This window comes from Papaver somniferum, unplaced genomic scaffold, assembly GCF_003573695.1.
Source record: "Papaver somniferum cultivar HN1 unplaced genomic scaffold, ASM357369v1 unplaced-scaffold_21, whole genome shotgun sequence".
Taxonomy (NCBI): domain Eukaryota; kingdom Viridiplantae; phylum Streptophyta; class Magnoliopsida; order Ranunculales; family Papaveraceae; genus Papaver; species Papaver somniferum.
Window position 1 is genome coordinate 9,246,927 of NW_020631041.1, and position 23,207 is coordinate 9,270,133.

At 36.5% G+C, this 23,207-nt stretch overlaps 2 protein-coding genes across 6 annotated transcripts; one reads left to right on the forward strand and one right to left on the reverse strand.

Annotated features, from left to right (window-relative positions):
- Nucleotides 1-5,241: 5,241 nt before the first annotated feature.
- Nucleotides 5,242-11,484, forward strand: LOC113339808 (protein ASPARTIC PROTEASE IN GUARD CELL 1-like). Of its 5 annotated transcripts, XR_003355137.1 has the most exons (3): nt 5,242-5,373; nt 8,980-9,049; nt 10,981-11,484. XR_003355137.1 is itself a non-coding variant. In XM_026585034.1 (2 exons), the coding sequence occupies exons 1-2, from the start codon at nt 8,946-8,948 to the stop codon at nt 11,058-11,060; spliced, it is 951 nt and encodes a 316-aa protein (XP_026440819.1). In that variant the 5' UTR covers nt 5,819-8,945; the 3' UTR covers nt 11,061-11,484. The 5 variants fall into 4 exon arrangements, 1 of the variants encoding a protein (XP_026440819.1); XR_003355134.1 differs by lacking the exon at nt 5,242-5,373 and having other exon boundaries at nt 5,819-9,049; nt 10,214-11,484; XR_003355136.1 differs by lacking the exon at nt 5,242-5,373 and having other exon boundaries at nt 5,819-9,049; nt 10,513-11,484.
- A 1,754-nt stretch (nt 11,485-13,238) lies between these two features.
- LOC113339814 (short-chain dehydrogenase TIC 32, chloroplastic-like) lies at nt 13,239-17,266 on the reverse strand. Its single transcript, XM_026585037.1, has 6 exons — nt 16,718-17,266; nt 16,378-16,609; nt 16,188-16,267; nt 15,945-16,101; nt 13,964-14,045; nt 13,239-13,823 (listed from the first exon to the last, which is right to left on the reverse strand). The coding sequence occupies exons 1-6, from the start codon at nt 16,839-16,841 to the stop codon at nt 13,512-13,514; spliced, it is 987 nt and encodes a 328-aa protein (XP_026440822.1). The 5' UTR covers nt 16,842-17,266; the 3' UTR covers nt 13,239-13,511.
- Nucleotides 17,267-23,207: the final 5,941 nt, after the last annotated feature.

Consider the following 23,207-nt stretch of genomic DNA (forward strand, 5'->3'; position numbering starts at 1 on the left):
GATTGATCCTTGAACATTGGTCTTTGGTACCGTTCAAGCTGTTTCTCTTATATTCAACCGGGATCGCAAATTCCTATTTGCTGATTGCAGATTGAAATGAGTGATTAAGATAGAAAACTCTTTGATATACTTTTTTCTAGATTGAGTCTGACTGTCTAGTTGATTCTCTTGAAAGTATATTGGATTTTGTCTATTCAGATTGCCAAACGAAATATTGGGTGTGGTTGTTAGACCCCTGCTTTTTCAAATTGATTCGAGTGAATCAAAATAGATTTTGCTTCAATTGTGTCTTGTATACTTCTATGAGAATATAAACAATTGAACAACTCTAGAACTATCTTCATTTGAGTCATTTGAACTAGTTATGGTTAAGATGAATAAGAGTGTTTTGAAAGTGTTCATATGGCTAACTTCAGTTAATTATTGTTGATTCAACAAGGGGTACACGTTTAGGTACGGTTTCATAAACCTAATTGAGGGTATATTTCATTTGTGTATATCAAGCTAAGTTCGATATAACGATTGAAAGATATTAGCTTGAATCTAATCAGGATTTCATCTAACGGTGAATATTGAATGCTTTGTTACCAAGGTAACTAAGATTGCAAACCCTGATTTGAAAACTATATAAAGGAGAACTCTATCAACTGGGAAACCTAATCCCCACACCTTCTGTGTGATACTAGTTGCGACTAGAATCGATTCTATTTTAACTTTAGGTTTTTTACGAAACCCTGTAGGTTAACGACTTGAAGACTTCATTGGGATCATGAAGCCAGACCCAACTATTTTCTCAGTAGTTGCATGTTCTAATCTTACTTTTACTATCGTGATTGAGTATTATATTTTCTAAGATTTTCTTGAGATTTATCTTCGATAGGTAAGATTAAAAATAGTCACAAACATCTTCGTCTGATCGTTTGTGATTCCACAATATCTTGTTTCGTTAATCGATTAAGATTATTGTTAGGTGACTGATATTTCTAGGCTGTTCTTCGGGAATATAAGTCCGATATATGAATTGGATCCTGTTCACCCTGATTTATCAAAAGACGGAACAAAAATCGTAGGTATTTCTGTGAGAGAAAAATTTATCTATTCCAATAGACTTTTCTGTGTGAGACAGATTTGTTTATCAAGTCTTCGACTTTGGGTCGTAGCAACTCTTGGTTGTGGGTGAGATCAACTAAGAGAATCAAGCACGTAGAATCCTGCTGGGGTTCAGAGATGTAAGGAGCGCAACTGTACCTTGATCAGTGTGAGATTGATTATGGCGCAATTACATTCCAGTCCGAAGTTCATTGGTAGTAGGATAGTATCTATAGCTGCTTGATACAGTGTGGTGTTTAAAACTGGACTAGGTCCCACGGTTTTTCTGCATTTGCGGTTTTCCTCGTTGACAAAATTCTGGTGTTTGTGTTATTTATTTTCCGCATTATATTTTGTTATATAATTGAAATATCACAGGTTGTGCGTTGAATCGATCAATTGGGAAATACAACCTTTGGTTGTTGATTGAAATTGATTGATCCTTGAACATTGGTCTTTGGTACCGTTCAAGTTATTTCTCTTATATTCAATCGGGCTCGCAAATTCCTATTTGCTAATTGCAGATTGAATTGAGTGATTGAGATATAAAACTCTTTGATATACTTTTCTCTAGATTGAGTCTGACTGTCTAATTGATTTTCTTGAAAGTATATTGGAGTTTGTCTATTCAGATTGCCAATCGAAATATTGGGTGTGGTTGTTAGACCCCTGCTTTTTCAAATTGATTCGAGTGAATCAAAATCGATTTTGCTTCAATCGTGTCTTGTATACTTCTATGAGAATATAAACAATTGAACAACTCTAGAACTATTTTCATTGAGTCATTTGAGCTAGTTATGGTTAAGATGAATAAGGGTGTTTTGAAGTGTTCATATGGCTAACTTCGGTTAATTATTTTTGATTCAACAAGGTATACACGTTTAGGTACGGTTACTCATATCTAAATGAAGTCACTTTTCATTTGTGTGTAACAAGCTAAGTTCGGTCTAACGTTTGAAAGATATTAGCTCGAGTCTAATCAGGCTTTCATCTAACAGTGAATATTGAATGCTTTGTTACCAAGGTAACATTGATTGCAAACCCTGATTTGAAGACTATATAAGGGAGAACTCTATCAACTGGGAAACCTAATCCCCACACCTTCTGTGTGATACTAGTTGTGACTAGAGTCCGTTCTCCTTTAACCTTAGGTTTTTTCCAAAACCATGTAGGTTAACGACTTGAAGACTTCATCGGGATTGTGAAGCCAGAACAAACTATTTTCTCTGTAGTTGCGTGTTATGATCTTGGTTTATTCTATCGTATATGGTACTATCTTCTCTAAGATTTGATCGAGATTTAATCTCTGATAGGAAAGATAAAAAGTAGTCACAAACATATTTGAGTCATCGTTTGTGATTCCACAATATCTTGTTTCGCTACCATACGATTAAGATTATTATGAGGTGATTGATATTACTAGGATGTTCTTCGGGAATATAAGTATGGTGTATCAATTGGTTCTTGTTCACCTTGATTTATCAAAAGACGGAACAAAACTCATAGGTATTTCTGTGGGAGACAAATTTATCTATTCAATAGACTTTTCTGTGTGAGACGGATTTGTTTATCATGTCTTCGACTTTGGGTCGTAGCAACTCTTGTTTGTGGGTGAGATCAACTAAGGGAATCAAGTACGTAGAATCCTGCTGGGGTCAAAGATGTAAGGAGCGCAACTGTTCCTTGATCAGTGTGAGATTGATTATGGCTCAACTGCACTCCAGTCCGAAGTTCATTGGTAGTATGATAATATCTATAGCGGCTTGATACAGTGTGGTGTTTAAAACTGGACTAGGTCCCGAGGTTTTTCTACATTTTCGGTTTCCTCGTTAACAAAATATCTGGTGTTTGTGTTATTTCTATTCCGCATTATATTTGTTTATATAATTGAAATATCACAGGTTGTGCGTAGTTCAATCAATTAGATAATCCAATCTTTGGTTGTTGGTACCATCCAAGTTATTTCTCTTATTAATCCGTCTCACATATTTCTATATGTTCGATTGCAGATTGATTTGAGAAATTGATATACAACGCTTGGATATATTTCCAATAATTGAGTCTGACTATCTAGTTGATTCTCTTGGAATTATATTGGAGTTTGACCATACAAATTTTCTAAACGACATATTGGGTGAGGTTGTTAGGCCCCCGCTTTTTCTATTCAGTCATAATCGGTTTATGTTTACCTACATAAAAACTGTTTCTATTGGTTCTCCTGGGTTACAATTTCATAATAGCGTTTTACAAGTACACCATATACATCGATTCTGGAAGTTTCACTACTTGTTCAGTAAGTGTTCAGAATTTATTTATATAGATATAGTCAAATACTGATTCTAAAAAAACATAAAAGCACAAAATTTTGACAGCCTTCAGAATCAGTATATATGGTGAAACATGTAATACGATTCTTGTAAGGAAAAGTCACACTTTTTCTGTAACTTTTTTTGACAAGAATCAGATTACATGTGCAGTATTAAAAACCGATTGCGGCGATGCATATATTATCTGATTTTGGTAGGACAAAATCGGTCTATGTGGACATTCCTAAAAACCGATTGTGTGAATTGATTTCAAAAAAATAGACGCCGAATCTTTATCTATATAAGGACAACCTCTTTGATCGAGCCATTCCTACATCACACACTAAGCCTAAAAAATGGAATGATATCCGGAAGAAGATACACAACTCGTGAAATTGTTCATTCCTGCCTTCCACGAACATCCCAACGAACTATATTCAATGTTTTGGAAGAGAGTGGAAGAGTTCTAATATGAGCTCACCATGAATCCAGAAAACAGTAGATGGAGAGACTTATCTTTTCGATTCGTTTACATAAAAAGTGCAATGCGAGAGTATGTTAAAGTTAGAAGAATGGTGTATGACCATCATCCACAAGATCCTCTAAGCGAGAAAGTGAATAATCCAATATTTTTATACCCATGTCATCGTTTAATGTTTGCATACTAACGTGTAACTCATTTAATTGCAGCTGGAACGGTTCAACGACCTATGGAGAATTTGTAATGGGGAAAAGAAGTTCATTCACCACAAGGAATATGTGATGTTGTACCGTCGTGCTCGGAGGTTCATTGACGATGTATTGATGTGCGAGATTCAAAAATTTGCATACTAAATTGTCCTATATATGTAATATGCTAATTTCCTAAACTATGTAATGAATATTTTGTTTTTGAATTTATGGAATAATCGTCTCATGTGGCCATTTATAAACTCCGTTTTTTAGAATCGGTTTATGTGTACATTAATAACAAACCGATTCTGGGTTTTCTTCGTCAATTGAAAAAACTCAACCCAGAATCGGTCTATTATTGCACTAACATCAATCGATTCTGGGTTGAGTTTTTTCAATAAAAATAAAAAAAAACTTCAAATTTTGGTGGTGAATTAACAGTTGTTGATTTCAGGGTTAAGTTGATTAAACAGAACTTAATCACCAAAATTAATACTAATTAATTAGGAGTAATTCATCCATCAAGTAAAATAGTTGGATAAGGGGTTTTCCATTTTACTTCAGAATGTCTTTTTTTCTCTTGTAGTGCTTGACCTCAAATAATATGCCTATGCCTCAAACTAGGAAGGAAAATAGACTATTTTGCTTCTAAAAGTCACCCCGAAAATTATTTTGCTTTTAAAAGTTGAAAAATAACTGCGTAGAGTGTATCCAAAACCCCTCTAAATTCTAGAGTACATACTGAGTCAGTTGACCTCAAGAATGAGATGTTACATTGTTTTTTTATTTATTTTTTAGCTGACTCGTCTAGATCTAATTCTAATCACCTGATTCATGTGGATCTAATCCAATGTGTTTATTTTTTATGTCAGACCTGACTCAACTAACTCAAAAATATGCGAGTCAATGATTTGGTCGCATGAATCAAAAAAAAAATAAATCTCAGACTCAAAAGGATCTGAGTCATGAGTCATGAGTCAGACTTCAAAATAATAACACAAACGGTTTGACATCTAACTTGTGCCAAGTCAGGACGAGTCAGATCCGTTGAGCTAGACATTGAAAGTCGGGCTCCGCAAGCCCAAGTTGGTTTAGTTGATAAAAGATGCGGACCGGATGGGCCGTGGCATTTAAGCACCATAGACACTACCCATGAGTTGAGAAGCCTCTAAAGCCATTCATTCACCGGAGTAGACTAGACCGGAGAGGGAAGAAATGAAAATTCTCAAATTCTTTGTTTTCCAGAAACCCTAATTCCTCCATAAGAAGATATAGTTAGCAGAAATGTAATTTCTTACAGGAAGAGGTAATTTACGAATTTTGTTTCTTTTTTGTTACTTGATTTGATTTTTTGCTGTTATCTGTAGTTGTGTCTCGTTACTGTTAGTTATAATGTCTCTGTGAAATGTTGAGTTTTGAAACTCAGTTACAAGCCTGTCTAACTTAAACTTTCTGTTTTGAAACAAAATATTCAATATGAAATCCAAGTTATAGTATGAAATGTTACATGTTGCACCAATTTTTATGTACTTCGCTGCATGTTCCACATTCTCCCAACACCTTACATCCTCTTGCCTACGCTTGGCACATAATATTTCGGTATTCTTCTTTCACTACTGAATTCCATTACTCCTTTCTCGTTGTGTCGGTATTGGGTATGTCATGTTGTGGAACTTTGTGGTAATGTGAAAAACATTCTGAGTTAGTTCATATCTGATTTATGTAACAATTTTTCAGTTCTCAGAAGATAACCAATGTGCCAAAATATCTATCTCTTAAAGAAAATTAGGTGTATTAAATAGGTCAGATTGGAACAGCAGGCTGATAAATGAGTGGTTAGGCAACAAGGGACAATATATCAGAGCAATCGACTGTGGGTCACAATTTCATCGACTGTGGTCAGGCTGATAGTGCAGTTCACATGGGTTATATAGGAATGATCTCCCTGCGTCAGTCCCTACAAATTTTTTTCTATCAAGAAGTTGAGTTGTTCTTGAGTTAGCTTGGTTGTGGGACTCTTCTCTGTTCCTTTTTTTTTTAATAGAAAAAAATAAGGGTGAAAACCTTGCTGAGGAGTTACAAGAATCAGGGCCTGAGAGGTTTCAACTGGTAACTTTAAAATGAGAGTCAGGCTCCTCGTCTACTAGGCTAGCCCCAGTCGATTGAAGTGGATAGACCTCAAGAATAAAAGTCAAGTTAGTCTAGTTAACAAAAGTTATGGACCGGATGAGCCGTGCCATTTTAGTAAGAAGAAGATAATTAGCCAGAAATTTGGATTTGTGAATTGTGAGTCTGTATTGATTTTATGCTGTTAGGAATTCTTGAAAGTAACCTCTTCTTCTTCTTCGAAAGTGGTTGGGAATTTGGATCCTCCTTATGAATTGTACGTACTATAGCAAGTTGAGGGTGGTGTTATATAGTAAACCAGACAGATGGTTAACTAGTTATGATTCCATGGCTACCCAAAATAAAGAAGATCAGAAGCTTCATATTGTTATGATTCCTTGGTTAGCTTTTGGTCATTTGATACCATTTCTTGAGCTCTCCGACTCCTTGGCTAAGTTGGGTCATCGTATCTCTTTTATATCTACCCCTCGAAATCTCGAAAGACTCGTTCAAGTTCAGTCTTCTCCTTCCTTATTCATCAACTTCGTTTCTTTTCCATTACCCAAAGTTGAAAACTTACGTGACCAAGCGGAGTCCACCACCGACCTTCCTGTAGATGAAGTTCCGTACTTGAAGAAATCTTATGACAGTTTGGAAGGTCCGCTGTCGATATCCCTGCAAACTTCAAGACCAGATTGGATTATTTACGACTTCGCTCCTCACTGGGTGCCACCCATCGCATCAAGGCTAGGCATTCCTTGTTGCTTCTTTAGCATATTCATCGCATCCGTCCACTGTTTCTTCGGGAATCCATCGGGTTATACGGAGAGTAATGATTCTGTCACTAGGACGGCGCTGGAGGATTTCACTGTTTCTCCCGATTGGATCCCGTTTCCAACTAATTTGGCTTTTCGGATCCATGAAATCCGTAAACTCTTCAGCAATGTTGAAGTAAACGGGTCAGGAGTCTCGGACCTAAGTCGATTTGGAAGTAGCATACAAGGCTGTCAAGTCGTGGCTATTCGAACTTGTATGGAATTCGAATCCGAGCACCTGTGTCTCCTCGAAAAGCTTTATGAAAAGCCAATCATCCCAGTAGGCTTACTCGCTCCTCTTCCTCCATCACCAGACGACGTAAATGACACTAATCATGAAGAGTGGATGAGGATGAAGGGATGGCTTGACAGACAAGAGCAAAAATCAGTGGTTTATATAGCACTGGGAAGTGAAGCAACATTAAGTCAATCAGAAATAACTGAGTTAGCTCTTGGTTTAGAGTTATCCAAGTTAGCATTTTTCTGGGTTCTAAGATCGACCGAGGAGATGTTACCGGTAGGATTTGCGGAAAGGAGTAGAGGAAATGGATTTATGTGGTTCAGTTGGGCACCTCAAATGAGAATATTGGAACACCCATCAATAGGATGTTTCTTGAATCACTGTGGTTGGAGTTCTGTGATTGAAGCACTTGGGTTCGGTTGTCCTTTAATTTTGTTGCCGATGATAAATGACCAGCCATTGAATGCAAGAACACTGGTGTGGAAAGAGATGGAGTTAGAGATTGAAAGAAATGAAGAAGATGGGACTTTTACCAGAGAGTCAGTTGCTAAGTCATTGAGGACAGTAATGGTAGATGAAGATGGTGAAAAATACAGATTTAAAGCTAGAGAATTGAAACAAGTGTTTGGTAATAAGTCACTAAATGATGGATATGTTAACAGATTTTCGCAATATCTTAGGGAACATCGCCAAATTAGCCAGTGACAGACTTTTCTAGCTTGTCTTGTTTTATCTTGTTTGTTAAATGGTATGGTTCGTAGTGAAGAATAAAAGTCCTCCGTCTTGTTATTATGTGCTACCTCCGTTTCTGGAAATGACCAGGCCAAGTTGAAAAAGTGACAATAACTCTTTTCCAGAAACAGAGGGAGTTTTTTGTTTGTTTTCTGAAGCATTAAATTTTCAATGTGCCAGAATATCCAACTCTTAAAGAAGATTAGGTGTGTTAAATAGGTCAGACATGGCATAGTATATAAGAACAATCAATGTGGGTCACAATTTCATCCCAATCCAAGCAACCTGTTCCTCTTCCATTTCTCTGCACAAAAAAATATCAAGAAGTTGAGTTAGCCTAGTTGCTGGGGTGGGGGACTGGCTCTCATAATTGAGATCAAGGCCGGAATCCCTGAGTTAGCCTAGTAGCTGGGTTGAGGGATTGAACAGAGATCAAGCTCGAAATTCCGCACATAAATTTCCTACTCACCTAGATGTAATTATCATTTTTCTTTTTTTTTTAGAAACATGAGAGGGGATTTTACGGAGTGCCCGAGTTTTAGAGTGAAATTTTATCAGCAAACCTCAAATGTGAGAGTAATCTTCTGGAATACTGGCTAGTCCCAGTTGGTTTAATTGTAAGTTACCCCTACATGGTGAACTAGAGCGGAAAGTATATAGACTAGATCGGCTGACCTCAAGAATGAAAGTAAGGCTCCTGTGTCCGGACTAACTAGGCTAGGCGAAGTTGGTTTAGTTGCCCACTCGCTATAGTAGAGACTAGATGTGAAAATCCCCAATTCCTTCTTTTTCAAAACCCTAATTCCTCTCTAAGAAGAGGAGAATTAGCAGACATGTAGTTTCTTACAAGAATTTCAATGGATATTTTACCAATTTGTTCTGTTTTGTTACTTGAATTGATTGTGTGCCATCTGAAGTTGAGTGTTTATACTGTTTGTTATAATGTCTGTATGAAATGTGGCGTTTTGAAACTCTGTTAGAAGCATGTCTAACTTATTGAATCTTATACTATCAAAAGCGAAGTGCAGCAAATGCAAACTCAGATCCAAGGCTCGAGCAGGCAGTATTTGGATAATCGGCAAATATTGGTGAGTATCATAACTGAACTTTACTGGATACTATACAAAATTACCAATAGCAATATGAAATCCAGGTTACAGTTGAAATGTTGTTGCACCCAATTTTACGTATTCAGCTGCATGTTCCGCATTCACCCAACACGTCCCGTCCTCTTACACGCGCTTAGCACCACTAATACATGATTGATATTTTAGGTGAATTTAGAGTATACTGTAAAACACATGAGAAAACTTGTGCATATTGAAGTGGAGAAGGGCCATGTATTTAAAACATTTCATCAAAGTTTAGGTGTGGTCAAAAGAGAGGATGCATCATGCATGAGATGAATTCATGCAGAAACAGTGATATGAATTGGAAAATAATGCATTCAAATGTAAGACTGTATGCATGAGTTTTGCGTGTTTTATTCCTTTTTTACTAGATTAAGAAAATCCAAGTTATGATAATAATATTCCAATTCTAAGTTGGGTTCAACTTCCCAATTTCATGCCTTATTAATCCAGTTTTGTCACTTCTGTTCTGTCTCCTCTATTTCTCTCTAAATACAACATTACAATGGCGAAAGAAGGGTTTGGATTTTGTGTTATTTTATTTTCCTTTGCATCTTCTGTTTTCTCTAGAGTGATTTTACCTGAAACCACAATTCTTGATATCTCCGCTTCAATTCAGAAAACTATTGACGTTCTCTCTTTTAACCCTGATCTTCTCCAAGAAGAACAACAGCAAGATAATGAAAATGAACAGAGTGATCCTGATTTCTCATCATCTTCTTTCACTGTCAAAATTCAATCCAGAGATACTCTTCTGAAACCAACACATAAAGATTATAAAGCCTTAACCATAGACAGACTCGAACGTGACTCAGCCCGAGTTAAATCAATCACTTCAAAATTAGACCTTGCCTCCACTGATGGAATTTTAAAACCTCGACAAAATGAAGATATAGCAGGTCCAGTTAGTTCAGGGGTGAAGCATGGAAGCGGTGAATATTTCGCCCGAGTTGGAGTCGGTAGTCCTCCTAAACCTCAATGCTTAATTCTTGATACAGTTAGTGATATCTCTTGGTTACAGTGTGCACCTTGTATGCAATGTTACAACCAAACAGGTCCGATATTTGAACCATCTTATTCTACGTCTTTCTCATATATCTCCTGTGGCACACAACTGTGTAGGTCACTTGGTGATTCGGGCGGGTTGGCGGGTTGTAGTAACAAAACGTGTCGTTATCTAGCATTTTATGGTGATGGTTCTTATACAGTTGGTGAATTCGTGACAGAAACCCTAATGTTTGATACCTCGCGTACCAGCCTTGAAAATATCTATATAGGTTGCGGTCATGATAATAGAGGTCTATTTACCGGTGCAGCTGGTTTGTTAGCTCTTGGACGCGGCGCAGTTTCATTTCCTTCTCAAGTAAATGCTACTGCATTTTCTTATTGTATAGTCGATCGTGATTCTAATTTTTCTTCAGATTTACAATTCGGCTCAGGGACAGAACCAGCTGACGCAATTACTGCCCCATTACTTAGTCACCCGCTGTATCCTACTTTCTATTACGTGAATTTAACTGGTATTAGCGTTGGAGGTCAACTGTTGAATCTACCCCAGTCAGTTTTCGACATAAATCCGAGTATACCCAGTGGAGTTATTGTTGACACGGGAACAGGAATAACTAGGTTACGAGCCGACGTGTACCTTGCACTACGTGATGCTTTTGTCAAAGCCACATATAACTTAACCTCTGCTGGCGGATTCGCTCTGTTTGATACTTGCTATGATCTATCACTAGAAACTTTGGTTTCTGTTCCAGCTGTTGCATTTTGGTTTCCCGGTGGAAAATCCTTGGTTTTACCAGCCAAGAATCTTTTGGTACCTGTTGATGACAAGAAAACCTTCTGTTTCGCTTTTGCAGCATCTAATTCTGAAGTGTCTATTATAGGTAATCTGCAACAGCAAGGGATTCGTGTCAGCTTTAATATTGCTACTTCTGTTGTTGGGTTTTCTCCTAACAGATGCTAGCAGGCAAAGTTACCTGCAAGTGCACTGATCTGCCGCCTTCACAGGTATAAGCTTCTTCTTATACAAGCACTACTAGCTAGAAGTTGAGACGTTGGGCCTTGAAGAAGGACAAATTTTGCCATGAGGTGACAAAGAACGCACTGTTCTTACAGAAGGTAAATTAGCTAGAACTTCATTGTCATTAAGTACTAATTAAGAACAATAATTGATAACTCTAAGTGAACCTCTCAACTACACCTAATGTGGGTAGTATATTAGGTGTAACAATTAGTTGATAATTAAGAGTACAATTTTATTTATGGCAATTAAAAAGTTGTTAATAATTAATATTATGGTTGATTATTTATTAAGTTTAGTGGTCAAGTCTCTTTTACTTTTCTGAAATTTTCTGTACTTGTTCATACTTGTAAAGAAAAAGGAATAATATTTATTCTCTCTGAGAAATCTTATCAATGATGATCAAGTAGCACACAGTATCTAGCTAAAAGTTTTGCATACTGATTACACTTAATAAGAAGATTACACTTTTGGGTTTTTTATAGTTGTATTTGTTTGGTTAGCCAAATATAGAACTGCTTTTGAATACTATAATATTTGATCACAAGGGGGTTTAAACTTCTAAAGAAGAAATGAATGGGCACTTCATGGTTGTTGGCTGCTCCCCCAAACTGAGTTTGGTTTGTGTGTTAGTATTTGAATAAAGTATCAACAAACAAGAGAACCAAATGAAGCAATTCCACTAATGAAACTTCAATCCAACTACCAAGAGTTTGAATAGACTTGTACCTTGTTTGTTTGGGTGTGACTCTGGATCAATTATACTTGGACCAGAGTGATCAATGTCAGATCGTTCCTCATTTTTTTTGATGTCTGATTCGAGGTCTGACTCCACTGCCGGACCCAGAATAAACAGGGTTACGAGGATTTTAACGAGGGGCTAGAGTCCGGATTAGTCAATCATTGGCTTCGTTTCTGTCTGACTCGGTTTACATATCCGATTCAGAAGCATTTGAATCAGATTGGGTCACATATCTGAATGGATTCACAAATATTCTGTAATATACTATTTGATGATAATGGATTAAGAAATATTTTGTAATATACTATTTCATGATTTGTGGAAGCAAATGAAGCAGATTATTAGGATCGAATGAGTCAGATGTAATGTATTAAAAGATCACGAAATTGAGGTGTAACTTTTCTAACTCCTGATTTAGTACAATTCAGATATCGTCAGGTCATTTGTTTTTTCATTATTCAGTTGTGTGGCTCAAAGATATTTGAATGCCGGTATTGTTCGATTGAATTCAAAAGTTTTCTATGACCCTAATATTGTATCTACTAATGATCTTTGAATTGGATGTAGGAAAAAGTCTTAATCCACGTAGGATCCACAACCATATTTATATAAAATCATCTCCAACCGGTTGATGTGAAGGCGCAAAAAAAAAGCTAGACATCCTAGTCACACTTTTATTAATAAAAATCATTGAAAAATAAAAATGAAAACGATTGTAACCAATTATATGCCTGCAAATAAGTAAAGAAAATAGCAGAAAACTTTATGAATTGGAGATAAAACTTTATTTTTCCTAATATTTAGGATTCTATACTCAAAGATGTCTTAAAGTTTATGCCACATATGAAACATCCACATTCACCATTGGAGAAGCTCTTAGAGCATGTTCCGAAATTAAGGTGAAATTGTGATAGATGTCAACAGTCCCACGGAATAATGAGATTGAAACCCAAAAAAAAAAAAAAAAAAAGAAAGAAATGGTACTAGTTGGGATTTTATTATTGAATCTCCTCTCCTCCGTTATAAGTATTTGTTAGAAGAGAATCGCATGCTCATCTTTGAGACCATGTGAGTAGGTCCGATTTCATTCTAACTGAAATGAAAAGAAAAAGAAAAGATACTTTTTTCTCTTCATCAAATTCTTCAACAGAAATCATCATCATTATATCATGAACAAAATGAACTCACATGTAAACACATGATGATGATGCACTCAAATTCATTCATACTTCTTTTACTAATTAAACCCACTATTTTAATTACATTCTTAATTATTATCTGTAGCTAATTAAGCCAAAATCCAACTACAATTCTTACAAAAAATATGCACACTTGTACAATTAAACTAAAGAAAAAAGAGCTAGGAATATTCAGATTAAACAACAAAGAAAAGTAGAAGAATATATCATAGAACTGATTAACTACTTAATTATAACTGATCACATAAACAAGTATATTTGGACTGAATAGTTGACTACAATCTGTCTCTCCATCTATAATAAGGTATTTCACATACTCTTTTTTACATGCATGCATTTATTATTTACTATATATTTTTAGTACGTATTCTGTAATATTATCTAATCTGATGTAACGGAACACTAAAACAACTGTCAACAATAATAGACATTATTTTCAATAGTCTGATATTGTCATGAAGACTGGTCGTGAAGAGTTGTCATGGATTCAGAAAAGGACCAAAGTCGTGAAGCTTCACCAGCACTTGCTCCAAGTTTTGAAGGTGAAGCTTCATTGCAGTCTGAGAAGTATTTCCCGGACACACCTATAACTCTCGGATGCGTTGCTACATAACAAGTTGTGGCTGCAGCTTGAGGAATTGTTTTTAATAGTTTTGAAGCCAAGAAAAATGCAAGATCAGTAACAATTCCTTCTCTATCTCTAGTAAGTCTAGTTCTTACTATCCCTGGATGTACACAGTTCGCTGTCACATTTGCTTCCATTTTCTGCGAAAAACAAAAGAAAATGTTAAGATTCAAGCTAGCAAAGCAAGAACAAAATTTGTATTTTCCTTAGTTAATCCTATCCTGATTATATACGCGATAAATTAAAATAATGATCGATTCGTTCGTTTGTTAAATTATACCTTTAATCTCTGTGCGAGTTCCTTAGTGTGTAAGACATTAGCGAGCTTCGAGAGCGCATATGCACGTGTGGCGTCGTAATGGCTGTAACAGATTCAGACAAATTTACTGATTAAAGTTAAGTATTATCATAATAATCTTCAGATTAGTTCATCATTCCAGACAAAATTTATAAAGATCTACACAATCCTAAATTATAATTATCTAATATCTTCATGTTACTCCTGTACTCTCATGGAATAATAACCTTTGTGTCTACTGTTGGAACATCTAATTTGTAATTGTCTAGAATGATCTAGAAAAATATAGAGAAATGTAGAAAACAAGTATTCTAGAATGTACTAGAGGAGCCAAAGTCCTTCGAGACTTGGCTAAGTTACAAATGTTAGTCAAAAAGATGTCCTAGTCTAAATGTCTAGGAGGATATTCTAGAGAAAGTCAAGTAGGTCAAATTAGTTTACATTTAGAAAACTCAAGATACAACTAGAGTGAAGTAATATGAAGCCTATAAATAGTCATGTTGTACACCATTTGTAAGCAAGCAATAGAAGATAAAGTTCAAATTTACAAAGTCCTTGCTTCCACCTTCACCACTAGAGTTCCTGGAGCTCTATACGAGCAACACTACTATGCTCGTATATCTCCGTAAATATTAGTTCAACGTCAAAATTATAAGAATTTCTAACATGGTATCAGAGCGGGTTCGATCCAAATGGGCGCTAAAGTTTCCGCTACAAGCTGAAGGTGATAATTCCGCACAATAGAAGACGCAAGGTACGTCTCAACTATCCAAGTTCACTACTTACTTTACAACCCCCAATAGAATCTAGTTATCACCCAATTCTAAGTTTAGAAAAATATGAAAAGAACATAGCATCTCATGAAGTTGAAGTAGTTCCAAGAAATGATAAGTCTCCATATAACATAAAATACAAGTAAGAAATGTATGAGTTTCACCTCCTTCCATTAAAGAAAAATAAATAACAAAAATAAGAAGAGAAGTTTCCATCCTCGCAGGAGATGCACCAAAGAGTGCATTTCTAAAGAAAATTTGAGGGAAGAGCATCAAAGAAATGCCTCCTCAAATAACAGAGATGGCAAAAATGAGAGTCATCCTGTAAAAATATTCTACTCATAAAGTTGAGTGGGCGGAACCTCTGAACCTACGATGGTCAAGTTTCGTGAAAGGCGAGGAATATCAACAGAAGGCAAAGCCTCTGAATTTAAGACTGTCAAGTTCGGTCTAAATCGTGAAGGAGAAGAAGATAATTGGCACAAGACAGAGGCTCTGAATCTACAAGGAACAGGCTGCAAAAATGCCAGGTCAACAAAGAAGATCTAAAACAAGATATGGAGACACTACGAAGGCGAGCTGGTTTCAATGTGACGAGAAGTCCGAAATGAATACACTACGAGCAAGAGAAGCCAAGAGCTATCAAGAGATTGGGTGAAGAACAAATTGGACGCTAAGCCAATTACAAATTAAGAGGGGGTGTTGGAACATCTAATTTGTAATTGTCTAGAATGATCTAGAAAAATATAGAGAAATGTAGAAAACAAGTATTCTAGAATGTACTAGAGGAGCCAAAGTCCTTCGAGACTTGGCTAAGTTACAAATGTTAGTCAAAAAGATGTCCTAGTCTAAATGTCTAGGAGGATATTCTAGAGAAAGTCAAGTAGGTCAAATTAGTTTACATTTTGAAAACTCAAGATACAACTAGAGTGAAGTAATATGAAGCCTATAAATAGTCATGTTGTACACCATTTGTAAGCAAGCAATAGAAGATAAAGTTCAAATTTACAAAGTCCTTGCTTCCATCTTCACCAGTAGAGTTCCTGGAGCTCTATACGAGCAACACTACTATACTCGTATATCTCCGTAAATATTAGTTCAACGTCAAAATTATAAGAATTTCTAACATACCACCTTCCCTTACAAATCAGTTTTGAGTTAAATAGTAAGTTTCTGCAATATTTTATTACCTCTTATTTTTAGTGATGAGTTCGAGATATCCAAGTCCATCCCCAGAAAACCAACTATGAATACTCGAAGATACGTTCACTATCCGTCCTTGAACCCCGGTTTCTTTTTCCGTTTCGATCATCTTGTTGAGCAGCAGATTGGTTAACAGAAAATGACCTATAATCAAAAAAAGAAGACCAAATTTCTAATATAATACGAGTGAAAGAGTTTTCAGTTTAGGAGATAATTAATGATGAATTTACCTAAATAATTTGTAGCGAACGTCATCTCGATACCATCTTCAGTGATTCCATAATCGTGAGAGAATTTTCCAGCGTTGTTTCTGAAGAACATAAAAAAAATAAAAAAAAATAAACCTACAAAGAATATTAACATGTTAATGGAAAGAGGCGAATGAACGAACAAACGACAGGTTAACCGATGAGTACTTACATGAGAAGATTGAGAGGTAAATTAAGAGATTCAAAGTCCGAAACGAAATTTCTAACAGAAGACTGAGAACTGAGATCAAGAGACATGACAATAATCTCAGAATCAGGAACTTCCATTAATATACGAGCTCTAGTTTCTTCAGCAGTTTTAATACTCCGTGCTGGTATAACTAATCTTGCTCCTCTCTTTGCTAATACACGAGCAGTCTCCGCTCCGATACCTGACGTAGCACCTATAGTAAAAAAAACACAGATAATTAGAATATATCCTTATCATCCTTCTGCGAAAAGCCGGTTCTCAAAGAGAGTTAGGTTCATGCGTGTTTGAACATAATCATTACCTGTGATTATGGCGGTAATGGAACGAAGATCAGGACAAGCACTAGTGACTTGATCAGCTGTGGACCTTGAACCGAAACCACTTGCTCCAACTGAACCAACAAGGTATTTTACTGTTTCAAGCATTTTGGAAACCGGAGTACAACAACAATAATAATAGTACTGTTGTTTGTGGTTTTGCAAATTTGGTGCTATGAGTTTGTGTTTTTGTTCTCTTCTTGTAGATGATGTTGATGATGCAGCAGCAGTACTGTGTTTGTTGAAGCTTTATTAAAGAGAAGCTGCTAAAGAAGGAAAGGGAAGTATGGGGAGAAGTATTGACAAAACACAGAGATGATGCTGAAACAGAAATTTAAAGGTATTTTTAGAAGAAGAAGAGAAAAGAAGCTGCTTTTGTCAGGAGGTTGCAGACACTTGCAGTATGGTTTGATGCACGACTGCTACAATATCTTAGACAGAGAGAGAGGGAGAGATGGTGGGATTGTGTGTGTTTTGAATTGGTGGTTCCGAGGGAAAGATGGGTGTGAGAGAGAGATAGGGAAAAAAAGTAAGTTTGGAGGTGGTGCTGATGATGAAGAGAAGAGTGGGGATTCTATATAAAGGGGAAGAAGAAAGAAGAGAGAACCAAAAAAAAAAATAAGACAATTTTTTTTTTTTATAATTATTTTATTAATTTGAATGTGAAGTTAAAAAAATAATCTCATTGCTAATCCTGACAAATTGTGTTCTTAATTACGCGTTAAAACAACTAATGAAATGAGTTGATAAACATTGCTCTCATCGCATCTTCTACCTCAAAAAACAACCCCCTACACCAACTGGATATAGAAAGGGCGAAATAGTATATAATTAATCTTCTTATACAAAAGTCATGAGATTGTGAACACCAATTTTTAACCGTCAACCTTTGACTTTAGCTATGAGATTTTCAAGGGGGAGGCAGAATTGTTTCTCAAAAATAAACAAATGTGGTTATGTTGCAGAATTTCAGAATATCCAACCTAAAACAACAAATTGTTGCGTGCTTTAATTGATACATATTATATCAGTGGTTTTAATGTTTATGTGTAATTATTATTAGCAAATCACTCACAAAATCAGCGATGCATTATATTTGAACCAATGTGGAAACGAAATGAATTGGCTGGATACAAATTAATCTGCTCCAAAACCATGTTAAAATAGCTAATTATTTTATTTATTTTACTACACCTACAAATGCCAGCAACAAGGAAGTTTTCGAATTCTAACGAGGTTTAACTGCATAGTCCGTATGCCAATTGGGACCAGTAATCCCAACGGAGCCTAAGAGCATCCACAGTGGGCGAATATAACCAAATTTATGGGATGAGATCCTAACACAGTGGGACGGAGTAAAGATCAAATTTGGACCAAAGACCAAATTCCAGACCAAATATGGTCGCGACCAAATCCCAAATTCTGATATAGTCGGGCGTAAACTTAAATTACGTTTGATGTTGGGCGTAACATAAATTTACGCTTGTTAACGGGCGTAAACCAAATTTACGTATGTTGGTGGGGCGGAATTTAAATTTACGTTTGTTGTGGGCGTAACATAAATTTACGCCTGATGAGACGGACAGGAGAATTCCGCACGTTGCCAGGCGGACACCAAATTTCCGCCTGTCTGGGGCGGACACCAGATTTCCGCCTGTCCGGGGCGGACACCAAATTTCCGCCTGTCTGGGGCGGACACCAAAATTCCGCCCCTCCCAAACGGACTTTTTTTTTACGCCTGAGAAAAATTATGAAACATGAAATGAAATTTTCGAACGTTAGAATGATAAATTTTTCGAACGTTGGCGTTGGATTGCGTAGCAGATTTTTGACCGTTGGTAAGATATTTATATCTTTCGAACGTTTGAAATTGAATGTTAATAACGGGTTTATTTTATACCTATATATACCACATGAATTCCTTTCACATTTTCATATCATTCATTTGTATTCGGCAAGAAAAAAATAGTATCAGGAAGAAAAAATAGTTTTCCATATTTCAAATCATTTTGAAAATTTTCATCGAATCGTTTTTAATGTCAACACCACGAATAGCAAGAGGTCCAAATTTTACGACAATCGAAGATGTCACGATGTGTAAAATTCATTTATCAATATCTCAAGATCCCGGCGTTGGAGCCGATCAATCAGAGATTGCGTTGTGGACTCGTATCAAGGATGATATTGAAGCTCATTTACCGGATAAACCAGAGCGGTCTTGGAGTTCCTGGCAAAAACGATTTCAGGGAATAAGTAAAGAAGTGGCGTTGTTTTCGGCAAAACAGGCGGAAGTGGAAGGTGAATATCATACGGGATGGGGTCCGGAAATGACCGTGAGTATTCTCTCTGTTTTGAAAAAATTATTTTCTAATATTGAGATGCCCATGAACCTAATTGTTTTTAAAAACATTAACAACTCGAAGAAGTAAACAAACGGTTTAAGGAATGCAATCATGGAAGAAAATTTAGGCACGAAGAGTGCTACCCAATTGTCAGAGAAAATATAAAATATAATCGTCGATCGACTTTTGTTTTTGATACGACGCACGATTTGGATAGTAGCGTGAATACCGAGGAAGATGGCACTCAAGTCGAGTCCGGTAACGACACAGATAAAGGAGACATAGAGAATACATACCTTCGTCAGATGGGAAAAAAAGCAGCTAAACGATTGAAGAAAACCGGGCGAGAGAAATCCAACAGCCAAGAGGAATTGATGGGAATAATTATTACACAGCAAGAAAATTTCAATTCTCATTACCGGGAACAATCAAGATTCAAGATGGAACAAAAAAAGGCCGAGTTTGCACAAAAACAAGCTGAGCATGCGGCTAAAATAGCCAAGGAGCTCGCAGACGATGAATTTCGCATCATGATGATGGATCTTTCCAAATTGGATCATGTACAAAAGGAGTACTTCGAACTTCGAAAGGCTTTAATAGTACGGGACAAAAGGATCCAATTATAATCGTCAAAACGGGATAGTTCAAACCTTAAGTATTAAGTCTAATAATAAGTGATAATAGTTTTAGTAGTTTATTTACGTTTTAATATGTATTAATTTTGTCATTAGTCGTATTATTATGTAATATTTGGGATTTAATTTTATCTTCATTTAATTTAATCAACTTTAACTTATTTTGTAACATCTTACTTTAATTTACCAAGTGATGAGTATATGAAATAGAGTTAATACATTTCTTCGAAATTATTCGTTAAAATAAAATCACATAATTTTTTCATATGGGAAAAAACATTTAATTTCAATATTTTTTCCTCGTCTCCAACCTTTTAATTCCCATATTCTGCCCATATATGTTCGATTAAGTCATCGCGCAAGCGAATATGCCTATCTTTGCTGCGCATATGACGTCGGCGTTGCTCAGCTCTAATTTGGGAAAACTCCTCACTGTTGCCTCTTAATATATTAACCGGTGTCGGGTTGCTACGATGATCATAAACATGTGGCCATTCACCGGGTAGACGCTCATCCTCGACTATCATATTATGTAAGATAATACACGTTTTCATGATATAGGCAAGCACATCTGGATTCCACATTCTAGCAGGTTGTTTGATGATTCCAAACTGTTGTTGAAGTACACCAAATCCCCGCTCTACGTCTTTTCTTGCACCCTCTTGCATCGCTGAAAATATCTCTTTTTTCCTACCAAGCGGATGTTTAAACGCCATAATAATAGTAGCAATTTCTGGATATATTCCATCACCTAGATAATACGGCATGTCATAAGAATGACCGTTTACCACATAGTTCACCGGTGGTGCTTTTCCAGTGACCAGACTTCGAAAAACATATGAACGGTTCATCACATTAATATCGTTGTTAGAGCCTGGCATACCAAAAAATGCATGCCAAAACCATAGATCATACGACACCACCACCTCCAACACGATACTTTCGCTCCCTTTATACGCGGTGTAAGCCCCTGATTCGGCAGACGGACATTTATCCCATTTCCAATGCATGCAATCTAGGCTACCTATCATCCCTGGAAATCCTCTATCTTTGTTTTGGTTGAGCAACAACTCAACATCACCAGCCGTAGGTTCACGCAAATATTCTTTCCCATACACATTGACAATCGACTTGCAGAACCTCCGAGTTGCTTCCAACACCGTGGTTTCGCCTATGCGTAAGTACTCGTCTATTGCATCTGCCGCACATCCATAAGCTAACATTCGCACCGCTGCAGTTACTTTTTGATGAGGGTTTAATCCTAAAACTCCACACGCATCGGGCCTTTGCACAAAATATCTGTCTTCGGCTGTAACACCTTCCACTATTCTGTTAAACAATTGTCGACGCATCCTGAATCTTCTGCGAAAAACATTAGGTGGTTGGTTTGGATACGGAGAAAAATAGTCGTTCCACAGAAGTTCAGCACCAGTCTCACGATCTCTTGGTATTTTGATACGAGTTTGAGGCCATTTAGAATTGGTAACAAGGACTCCCATACTAACGGCCATGTTATTTTGCATAATTGCTATTGAATCATCATCCGAGGAATAAAAACTACTATTAGAAGAAGAAGAAGAAGAAGAAGAAACAGAAGAACAATAGTGAGCGGTATTCTCATATGCTTCCATATTCTATCCGAATCAGAATAAGTGTGTGATTGTAAAAAGAGGTGTGTTGGTATTTATAGAGTGAGTGACGGAGATCACATGCTTCCATTTTGTAACATCTTACTTTAATAAATAAAATAACATAAAGTATTTGACAAATTTTGTAAACTGTTTGTCAGTGAGGTGTTTGTCGTATTGAAATGACTAGTCGGTGAAATTTGATAAAGTATTGAACTGACTACTCGCTGAAATTTGATTGCCTATTGAAATGACTACTCGCTGAAATTTGATTGCCTATTGAAATGACTACTCGCTGAAATTTGATAAAGGATTCAAATAACCACTCGCTGAAATTTGATAGAAATTTGATTGAGTATTGAACTGACTACTCACGGACTACACATAACAAAGATAAATAACATAATAAATGTCTAGTATGACTACACATAACAAAGATAAATAACATAATAAATTCAAAGCTAAACCATATAAATAGTCATCACCGGCTAAACATTTCCCGTATCCGGAGGTGCCGATCGCGGTGGGATAAAAGCCGTTCTCGGAATGGGCCTGACCGAGGACGTTGAAGATGATCCTTGACTCATAGAACTCCACACTTGTGGGGGCAATGTGGGGGAAAAGGCGCCGAATCCAATGGAAGGTTGGATGGTGTGTGGCGTTCGGAAAAGAGACAGTTGATACTCCAATTCCGTGATCTTATTATTCTGGTTTCCTATAAGTTCATCTTTCGCTAATAGACACTCCATCCTATCTTTCGTTTCTCGTAATGTAAAATCTCGAAATTGTTTAGTAAAATCAGCATATTCTTGGAATAATGCATAACTATCGCCATGTCATGAAAAATGAGATAGATGAGATTTTTTTTTTTTTTTTTTTTTTGAAATAAGCAATGTAAAGTTGAACGAACACTTACGGGCGATAATTGTTGTTGCGGTGGAATAAGAACATGTTCATCTGGTTTTCCAAGTTCGGTAGAATAGAAGTCACCGCTGTACCCAAATGTTTGGACCTCCCAATCAGGATGTGTCACATATTTTCTGAAATTAGTAACCTTTTTCCAATACTCTAAATATACTTCATACTGCACAACTTGCACCACCTCGGTTGCATCAACAAAACCGTCCGCTAGCAGGAGTTTTGCTTGGTCATCACCCAAATGCCCAATAATTACATGTAGTCTCATGGGAACCGCAAACGAGGGATGGTTTTGCCTCCAACATCTTTCTCCTAAATAAACATTATGCTGTATAACCAAAAAAGGAATATAATTGTAGTGAGTACGTTATTAATTAGATAAGTAACGAAAAATAAAAAACTATGTTATTGACGATTAATATTAATGATATAATATAAAAAATCATGTCTAACTCACAACGCCATTCCAAGAAAATATCCATCTCGAGTCCGACAACCTCCTAGCAGACTTTCCCATCTCAGAACTGAGGACGTCGGTGTATGATTCCCATGGGTGCCATGTCACTTGGTCAATCGTCAGCTGATTCAGTAAAATCCTACAACGAATAATATCATTCTGACACCTCCTTCCATTCCATCTGGAAATTACAGGCCATTTCTGTTCATTACCGTTCATTGAGATGTCTGGTCGACATATGCCTAGGTATTCATACCCCCAAAACTAGTCCATAAAATTAATGAATCAAATTAATATATCCAAGGAAATAAACTTAAATGAAAATATACTTTACGTTGAAAATTAAAATAAAATCGATTACCAAAATACCTCTAATATTTGGAAGGGCCCGCTTAGTGCCTTCTGTTGTTTCCTACAAGCTTGTCGGAGACCTGCATACAATCTCGAAAAGGCACTACCGCCCCAGTCAAGGTCTTGTATTTTATCAATTTCTT

What these genes read in the sequence shown, in the direction of transcription:
- LOC113339808 (XM_026585034.1), top strand. Translation starts at nt 8,946, where the DNA reads ATGTCTAACTTATTGAATCTTATACTATCAAAAGCGAAGTGCAGCAAA. An exon ending in TGGATAATCGGCAAATATTG is followed by an intron (nt 9,050 to 10,213) that starts GTGAGTATCATA and finishes ACAACTGTGTAG; the next exon opens with GTCACTTGGTGATTCGGGCG.
- LOC113339814 (XM_026585037.1), bottom strand. Translation starts at nt 16,841, where the DNA reads ATGCTTGAAACAGTAAAATACCTTGTTGGTTCAGTTGGAGCAAGTGGT. An exon ending in GTTCGCTACAAATTATTTAG is followed by an intron (nt 16,102 to 16,187) that starts GTAAATTCATCA and finishes TTTTGATTATAG; the next exon opens with GTCATTTTCTGTTAACCAAT. An exon ending in AACTCGCACAGAGATTAAAG is followed by an intron (nt 13,824 to 13,963) that starts GTATAATTTAAC and finishes TGTTTTTCGCAG; the next exon opens with AAAATGGAAGCAAATGTGAC.